We start from the raw sequence: 9779 nt of genomic DNA on the forward strand, positions 1-9779 counted from the left end.
CAGGGGTGGAGCTCTGACCCAAAGAGGGGCTGAGTATTCAGTGCTGAAAGAGAGCAGCTTTGGCCAAGGATTACAAGCACACACACGTGAAACTTGTCTTTGCAGCAGCAGCACGTTCTAATGCAGGAGTCAAAGACGGCAACGAGCCACATCTCCAAGTATATCAAATTAACTATATACATTCCTAAACCCTTCACAGTGAGAGGGGTTATCCTGCCTTCACAGCACCTACAATCCATTCACCCTGCTGCAGGAGCTAATTCAGTGTGCTTCATCCAAGGAAACACTGCTTTCTTTCCAATACTGTTTTAGGAGATCATTACAATCCTTTAACAGAATTGTCACCTCCTGAATGGAAGCTGAGAGGTATAAATCAGCACAGAATACTCTGTCCAGCTCACAGCACATGCAGTTGTATCACTGTGCTTGTCTGAAGCCAAGCATGATCTCTAGTGACCTAATCAGCTAAAGCTGCTCGCAAGACACTCAAAAATGCAACAAACATATGGTGCTGCACCCAGCCCGCCCATTTCTGTGCAGTCAGCAAAGCCTGGCATGCCTGAACACAGCCTGAAAACCATGCTCTGTTCCAGAGGCAAGAGCACAAGGGCTCTGTAATGTGCTTTTCCTGGAGATGCTCGCCTCAGCTGGCACTCTGCTCCAGGGACGCTTGGGGCTGGAACAAGGCACTCTTGGCTGCACATTTGACAGCTGCTGCTCGCTGTTGAAGTATGCAGAAACCTAGGCAGCTTTTTGTGTTCTTTCTTTTCTCCTTTCTTAAGCATTTTTTTAAATTTAACTTTTAATAAGCAGCCACCTTTCTGAAGGGAAAAAAATATCTCAGTTTTCCCCATTGAATGTAGTTGGTAAGCCTGGCTGTAAAAGTGCAGTGAAGCCTAGTGCTGCAGAGCCCGACGTGCTTGTCAGTTCCAGCACGGGTCTAATTCCTTCTGACATTTCACACAGCTCCACTGGAAGCAGCAACACGGTGAGTCTGTGTCTAGGAATGCGCCCTGGTCTCCCACATTCTCTATATGCTGCGTGCCGAGCAGGGGCCAGCGCTCCAACCCTGCGCTTCCCTGGCTATCAGCACCTCCCCACCACACGCCCACCTCCAGCGCGGCCCCTCCCGCCTCTGGCACCTCCACACAAAAGCTTTTCCCCGCAATTCTGCTGCCATGGGCTCGCCGCCCTCCGAGGGGCATTCCACGTGACCTCATAAATCCCAACTCTTCAGACAAAACCTTTGAAGATTTGATCCACAGATGTGATAAGCAGCCAGCTAGTCTGTGAATGAAGTCAGCAGATAAAGCCCAACTTCAAAGTAATAAAACCACCCAGACAGCTAAGCAACTAGGAAAGGATTTTAAGACTTCCTTAAAGCCAAAGGACACATAGTCAAATGTCTATTTAAACAGGAAACTTCTTATCAAAATTATTTTACTTCTGCAGAAAGACCCAGCAGCAGCAGCCAGTAAGTTACTTTGGCTACACAGAAATGTCTTGTTACTTCTTGCTTTTTCTGTTGTCTCTATGGCCTATTTGAGAACACAATGTCTTCTGATAAAAGGGCTCTGGAAAAGGTGTTAATGTGTTCATACATTCTAGATCTGAATTCCTGCCAGAATGACTACTTCAATAATGCTGATAACAGGTGTGTGTGTGGGGGGGGGGGGCACCTTCTGTAATTTTACTGATACCATCTCTGGGGGCCAAAATGCACGGGAGGGAATTTCTTTTTCACCAAGTCAAGTCAGACATCAGCAACTTCTCTCTTGCAAATGCTGGCAGCATTTCCACTACAACCAGGTGGTCATCACAGGGGGAGCGTTTTTCCTCACTATGGTTTAGAACTGAGCAGTAACTTGTGCCAGAAAGACTATAACTACCAAATGAAAAGGAACACATGAAAAACCTTGACAAGGACTTACATGATATTCATCACTGAGTCTCAGCCATTATTAGAGATTTATCTCCCCAGAAATGAACCACACAGCTGTTGTGATATTCCAGTGATGAATACCTTGAGCCAGCTGGGGCTGCAGCCTCTCCTTGCCACACATCCCGTGCTGCTCGGTAGCGTGTCTGCAGACAGATGTATTGCTCAGCACATCCCCAGCCCTGAGATACACAAACTTCTCCTGGCACAGACAGACACTTCGATATGTGTGGGACTGAGGGAAGAGGAATCTGCTCCATGCCTGGAGAGTTTGCAGCAAGCCTTTATTTCTTTTAGCATGGGCGCAGCTTGGAGGGGTTCCAAATACTTCATGCAATCCCAACACCTCATTGTATTCCCAAGGCACTTAACATGTAACACGTGCTTTGCTGCTGTTGAAAGACAAGAGTCAGCTCCTGAAACCAATCCAGCCAGCTCCTGCAAGCAGCACCTTGGGATCTGCACGTACCTCCGAGCTCTTGCAGCTGATCTTGAGTAAACTACAACAAACAGTGACCTGAAGCTCAGCTCCATCACTGCATCTCACTTCTGAGCAGCAGCACAACCTCAGAACAACACCGTGGTGCTGCTCAGTACCTCACATCACCAAGCACAGGAGGAAGGAGAGGTTTATCCCCACCACACTTGGCTGATGGCTGCAGCCCTCCTGAATGTGTGCGGGCTGCTGAGAGGCAAACCAAGGAAATTCAACCAACTGAAACTTCACAGGTTATACAGGGTTTGGGAAGCAGTGGCTTCTGCTCTGTAAATGCAGCAGATATGGCACTAGGACTGCCACTTACAGCACAGCATCCTCACTCCTCCTTAACGTGCTGCTTTGGTCTGTGAAGAACAGGAAGTCCTCAGGGAAGGATCCTGCCTCACTCCTGTGCCTCACATTTTCTGCTGTGTGAGTAATTCTAATTACCTTGATATAATAATGCTCGATAACAGTGCCCTAAAGGACAAGCTGCCAATGCAAGCAAAAGAAAGTTTGGACTGGAATGCCCCATTCCTCCTTAAATATAAAGGCTGGCCATTGATGCCCTGTTTCTGATAGATTCCCCTGAGGAATGCGGCCACCTGCAAAGTGCTGCATTGTTCCTTTGAATGTGTAAACTCTCAATGGCCATAGTGATCTGTGTGCCAATAGGCAACTATTTCTCCCTGAATCTGATAGTGGGCTCCTGAATTTCAATGCTGAAGAAGACACCACCAAAGGAACATTGCCAGGAATCTGCAGGATTAGTGAAGAGTTCTCACCTCTGAGGCCCCTATCATTAACTTTCTGTAGTTGCCAGAAACTGGAGAAGAGAGGGAAGAGGAGATTTTTATCTTCCTGCTCCTACCTTAATTCAGCTGCCTTTTATTTCTGCTGCTCTTTCCCCTGCTCTCACACTCAGCTGCTGTGTGGATAAACCTGCCTTGTGCTCACAGGTGAAAAGCTAAAGGAAAACTCAAAGCACCAAACATTCCACTATTTAAATTCCTCCTAATACACATCTTGCTTACATCTTCATTTGTCCACATTTGTGCTTCAAATGCTGTTCAACCATTTGTCCTCTGGGGAGGGAGCTGCTTTTGGAAAATGAAAGCCTGTGCCAAAGAGATTGAACTGACAGAAGTGATCTAAAGCCTAGAAAATAGAGTCTGGAGAAAAAGCCAGGTCTGCTAAATCCAGGGCTTCTGCCTTGTACCAGGGACTGATGGGAGACACAATCTCCTTTCTGACAGGGGAAGGCTATGTGGGTAACAGAAGCAGGGAAAAAGCTTGTTTTTCATGAACATGGAGAGAAGAAATGGATTTAAATGTGGAGATAGTAGACAGAAGGTTCTAACCCTGAGGATAATGAAGTGCTAGTAAAGAGTCTGAGAGACCAAAATCCTACAGTCACTGGAGATTGTTAGATGACCAATTTCTTGATCATCCCTAAGCCATAAAAATTACTTGCTTCAAATATATGTTGATAGTAGATGTACTATAAACAGAAAACAGATTTATAAAAATACCCTCAGAAATCATCTAGTTTATCCTGCACCCCCAGACCAGCTTTAATTATATACAGTCTTCATTCAAGTTTGCCAGGCTTGCTTTCCCCTGCCCCCAAATGTAAAAAGAATCAAAGTGATTTACTAAGTTTTGCTGAGAAAAAAAATATTTCTGTAGCACACAAAATATGGCATTCAGTATAGAAAAATCACATTTTGAAAGACAATCAAATCACTAGAGCTGGGAAATTAGTAGTGTTTCTCTTTCTGTTCAGTGGGCTGGAGCTTAGGTCACCCCTTGATCCATGGATAGCTAATCCAGTGCTCTTCAAACTCCTCATGATTTTTCACCTTGTAATTAACTGGTTTGGGTATAAAGTGAATGGTATTTTTTAAATCTGTGACTGTAAAATCATCAGTAATCCTTCACCTTCTGCTACTTTTGAAGATATACTGTAAACATTTTTTCTGGCTTTGGCTTTTAGTGGAGACGTCTGCAGCAAGCCAGTGTTGCTTGGCTACTTAAATTAGGTTTATTTTATAGACCACAGCACTAGACATGCTCTGTTATTTCATGGTTAGGAAGGAACTGAGCCTCAGCTGTCTTCCTTCCTAAAAAATGCTTAAGCACCCTGCTACAGTAGGAATTCCTGCCAGCATTTCCAATTATTTTCTTCCTATGCATCCATTTTCCACCTGGATGTAGTCTACAGGCTTGGTCTGAGTTTGTGGTTTTCAAATAATCAAAACTGGATTTTTAACAAATACCGTGTCCTTAAGATAAACCCATACAGCTGTGTCTGGGTCTTCTCATTCCATCCTACTCCACTTCAAATACACAATACCCCTATAGAAAGTGAGGATTGTCTGTAATTTCATTTGTCATTAACTGCAGAAAAACAACACAAACCACCAAAAATAAACACTGGTAATAATACTTTATTCAAAAGTATATTTATATATATAGTCAGAAGTATTCAAGGCATTACCTTCTATTTTGCAATATGGGAAAAAGTTTGACTGAAAACAATAAAACCAGCAAGCTCTTGGTCAAAAAAGCTCTTCCAATAATCCCCTGAGGTAAAAATGATCCAGACCTGGGAAAAAGGCTCCTTTTCCCTTCTCTCTTTCCCTTTCTTGGTGTAATGTCTGAAGTTCTGTGCAATGCAATTTCCAAATCCAGTCAAACTGTGCAAAGCAGTGACCTTTGAGAGTGTGTGCTGTCTCAACAGAACTCGGAGGCACAAAAGCACATTCAGAGTTAATTCACAACAGACTCTGTGACAGAAACATCTAAGAAACTTCCTCAGCTAGATCCAGCCCATCAGATTCAAGCCTAAGCAACCAGCTGGCCAAAGAACAGTCTAAAATATCCAAGATCTACAAACAGGGATTTGCTCTTCCCTCAAGCCACAGCAGAGAAAATGCAGGTTTCAGAGACAAAAGCTCCTGTAGATGCAGTTTGAGGAAGGAGGGAAGTGACAAAAACTTAAATCCTCAGAGACGCTCATGTACGTCAGCTCCTGCCAGCACCAAGAATAAACAGAGCTAAGGAACCTGGAGCAGGGCCAAGCTGCATTAGAGAAATTATGTGCCAGGCCAGGGAGTCAGCTAATCCACAGGAAGACTGTAAAAAACACTGCACAAGAGCTGCCGGAACTCACAGCTCCCAACTGCCAAAGCCTCCTACCCTCAGAGGCTTTTTCAAGTTTGCCTTTGGGATATCGGGCACAAGAGCGCTGCTCAGCATGGCTTAGGGACTGCAGAAGGAAAGGAGGAACACAGGGCAAACTGGAAACTTGTTTTCATGTCAGTCCTACCCTGGAACTAGGAAAAAGGGGAGGGCAGCTTCCTTTGCTGCAGGTTCCAACTGTACACTGAGCACAGCAAAGGCACAGAGCACAAGAAGTGCATCAGCAAATGCAAAAAGTGACTACACAGCTCAAAGAAAGGTTGGTGTCATCACTTGTACAAAACAAACCAGCCCAGAAGCAACAACCAAACCTCCATTACACAATATAACCTATGAAAACAAATCCTCTGTGAAGTGTCCCAAAGGCAGGATTTGCCTCCAGCTCAGCTGCTCCTCACCTCAACAGCCCCAACAGCAAGAAGCACCAAGACACTTGCAAATCAAGACCCACAAGAGAAATACATTCAGTGGCAAGAGGGACAGACTTCCCAGCACATACAACTTGGGGTTTGGCTACTGGCACAGTCTAGGGAAGCTTAGCAGGATACTCATCCTTCAGGGAAAAGAGAAAACCAGGATTAAGAAAAGCTGCTTCATTATGGCTAAACATGAACACTAAAACCAAGAAAAATCCAAAATACTGGGATTTATAATGAAATCAAAACATTATTGTGATTATATATAATGTGTCACTAAACCAGCATTTTCCAACTCAACTGAGCCTGCACTGCTTTGGCAGCATGAGATGCTTTATTTTTTTAAAATACACCAATAACCACAATCCTCACTTCAACAAAGTTGGGGTATTTTGTTGGGGTTTTTTCCCTGTGTTCTTTAAACAAGGACAATAGATGCTTATTTTGGCACAGAAAACATTCCTCCAAAGCCACACTTTGGCTTCCTTTCCCCCCACTTTCTTCAACAGTATCCAAAACATTAACCTCCCCATATTCAAGCCAACATAGAAGCCAGTAGAAGCTGCATGTACTGAACCTCTCTCAAAAATACAGACCCCTTCAGAAATGTGATTCTGGAGCATGAAAACTGGACTGAGTACTCATGGAACACCAAAAAGAGGCATTACTCCTACCACCATGGCAGACATCCCTTTTTGTCCCTGCTGACAGCAACACTATCTAACAGATTTTATAAGTCTGTCTCTCTTAAAGAGTCTGGAAAGGAGAGAAAGCAAAAGGCAAGATCTCTATCAGCACCCTGATAACAACCTTGCACCTACCACACACAGAAAAAGCAACAGGCTGTGCAAATTGCCTGGGCACTGCTTTGGAATGCTGCAGAAGACAAACATGTAACCCATGGCCTCTGCCACCAGCAGTAAATCAGAGCTTTTATTTGCACTTTATCTGTGCCAGGCCGTGTCAGCTGCTCTGGGGACTGGATGTTGTCCCTGAGGTGCAGCCACAAAGGAGCTGCGAACAGGTCAGGCACAGAGAGCACTGCAGGAATCCCCAGCTCATGCTGGGACCTCACCAGCAGGTCCCAGCCAGGGGAACAGCACAAGGAGGGTTGAAAGGCTGAGCTTCACCTACCTGAAACAGGAGATGTGCCAAGCCTCATTGACAGTCTTGTGCAGGCACTGCCCAGCTGCAATGCTGTCCCCACATCCCAGACATCTCCAGACCTCTTCACCTGCACACAGCAATAAGGGGACAAACACCAACCAGTTTACAGCAGAGAAAACACAGATTGGTACATCCTTCATAAAGAACAACCTTAAGTAACTGTCAGGAAAGCCTTCCCACATGGAAAGCTGCAGGCAGTCTATAGCCCCAGAGTGGGAACTCCCAAATCAAACTCTGATATCTTGTATATTTTTTTTCCTTCAGACATGACATCTGCTTATTCACATTCTGCACAAGAAAAAAATATGACTTTTCCTATAAAACAGTTCAGTTACAGCTCTGTCAGAGCAGAGATTTCAGGAAGGCAACACTGATCTAGTACAATTCCAACACAGAACCATGCTAGGCCAGGAAGCCACACTACTGCTTCCCCCACAGCACTGACTCAGCACACAACGTTTGCTCTCATTTGTATAATTAACTGGATTTCCCAGAACTGAAAGAAAGGAAAGGCAAACTTCATTCAGTAGAGAACAACTAGACTACCAGGAAGGAATTACACTCTTGAATGAATAATCCCATGGAGACTGTACAGCCAGCACCGGGCTACCCTCAGACTTAGGAAGGGGGAGTGATTCTACTGGCCTATTGCCCTTCCAGAAAATACTTAAAACAGTTATAACAGAGCTAGAATAGTTTTTGCTAGAACTGCCAGAAAGCCCCAGAGAGAGCTGGTTACTTAGATGCAAGCAAACTAGGAAAACAGAATGAAAGCTTGTGCACAAAGAACATTTGGCACACAGATAAATTCTATCCAAAAACCCAAAGGCAGTGCAGGCATATTAAAGAGTCAAGAATCTTAGTTCAGCACAGGATGGCACTAGAAATGTGTCACAGAGCCGAGCAGATCCCAAATCTGTTTCTTCCTGCTACCAACAGTTTGCTTGCAGCAAGGCTGCATTAAAGGAAAAGGGGCACTTAGACAAGGAAAACCACAAACCACGGACTTTTCCAAAGAGTGGTACAACTTGGTTAGGCAAGTTGCTTAGGCAAGTTCATACCACTGCTAAGTTCCTTGAAGCTACACAAAACAGAAGCCATCAACCTTCCATGCACCTTTACCCCACTGTGTAGGTCAACAACAATGTTTAAAATTAACCAAGGTGAAGATCTTGCACTTTTTACATGAATAGCTATTTCAGGGAAAAAAAACATTTGCTGCTCAGCTACAAGCACCACTATCATCAGCAGTATCCAGGAAGGTCTCCATAAAGATGTAAGGCTCAAAGGGTTCCTTCAAATGTGACAGGTGGTGTAGGTTGCTACTTCAGTTCCCAAGTGTGCATCAGCTCCACACCTGGATCACTGGCCCCTGTGCCCGCCTGTTAATCCACAACACCAAGAACTCCACGTGAGCTCAGACCTGCACAGCACAGTAAAGGTTGGGAGAACCTTGGAGAAACCTGACCCTACCTGTGTTGTTCTATAAAGGAAAAGGCTTTTCAGCACACTGGGAATAAAAGGCAAAGCTCCGTGTGCCTGTGCCTGCATGCACAGGCAGCCAACGCTCTCCTCTCCAAGCAGGGCAAGCCTGGAAGTCAGCTGAACTTCTGAAATAGCTGCAGGCCAAAACTACCTGCAAACCAAACATTCTGCAGCTCCATCCCCTCCCATTCAGCGTCACCAGCACAACACACACGTGTCAAAACTGTCTGTGGATTCTATTAAACAAATTTAAAGCTCAATGACTACACCACAGCTGACTACAAGCAACAAATTCCTCCCTGACCATCTTACAGAATCTGACCCATCAGCTTCGGAACTCCACGAAGAAGAAACTCCAGCTACTCTCAGCTATAGTGCTGAGTCTGTTTAAGTGTGCCCCGCAAGGCTGATGAGCTCACAAACGGAAACGAACAGTCCTCAATCCAACAGAAATTGCTTCAGTATGCAGGAGAAACGACGGAAATGAACAAAACAGAGCAGGAAACAGCGCGAAGGAAACGCGGAGGGACATAATCCATGGAACAGGTCTGCCAGTTCCCCAGGCCGGGAGGAATGTGGCACAGACACAGCGAGGAGCAGCGGCCGAACCCGGGAGCACCGGGGGACCTCGGGGGCAGCACGGACGGGGTGAGCGGCACCGGCAGCCCCCGCGCTGCAGGACCCGGTGCCGGCTGCGGCCGCATCTCCCGTGGCCGTCCCGCGGCTCTCACCGCACCGGGGCTGAGGAGCCCCGCCGGGAGCCCCCGGGCCGCGCGGTGCCAGCCGCTGGAGGGAGCGGCGGGCCGACCCCAGAGCGCTCCCCGGCCCGGGGCTGACGTGCGGCCGGGCCGCGGGCTCAGGAGGCAGCGGCCCCGTCAAGCCCCGTAGGGGCCGCCCCGCGACGCCGCCGAAGCTCCAGCGGCCGCAGAACGGCGAGAGCCGCGGCCTCGCGTACGCGCGCCCGCCCCGGGTGTTGGAGGGCGGCTCCTCCCGCGGAGGCGCGGCCGGCCCGGCCCGAGCTCACCTGGCAGCGCCTCCATCCCGCGCCCGCCGCCCGCGCCCGCCCGACGCCAGCGGCGGCCGCCGCACC

At 46.9% G+C, this 9779-nt stretch overlaps 2 protein-coding genes across 4 annotated transcripts in view; one reads left to right on the top strand and one right to left on the bottom strand.

Annotated features, from left to right (window-relative positions):
• The window catches only part of LIMK2 (LIM domain kinase 2), a 30640-nt gene extending 20905 nt beyond the window's left edge, over positions 1-9735 (bottom strand). Inside the window, exons 1-2 of the mRNA XM_054288613.1 lie at positions 9714-9735; positions 7172-7271 (exon numbers count right to left, since the gene is read on the bottom strand). Of these exons, the coding sequence (XP_054144588.1) occupies positions 7172-7271; positions 9714-9729 (116 nt within the window). The 5' untranslated portion in view covers positions 9730-9735. The remainder of the gene's footprint in view (positions 1-7171; positions 7272-9713) is intronic.
• Positions 1-9779, top strand: part of PATZ1 (POZ/BTB and AT hook containing zinc finger 1) — a 115053-nt gene that overhangs the window by 58461 nt on the left and 46813 nt on the right. The gene's annotated exons all lie outside the window — the stretch shown is intronic.

Source organism: Melozone crissalis, unplaced genomic scaffold (genome assembly GCF_028551555.1).
Source record: "Melozone crissalis strain CALT ecotype California unplaced genomic scaffold, PUWL_Pcris_2 ptg000063l_1, whole genome shotgun sequence".
Taxonomy (NCBI): Eukaryota; Metazoa; Chordata; class Aves; order Passeriformes; family Passerellidae; genus Melozone; species Melozone crissalis.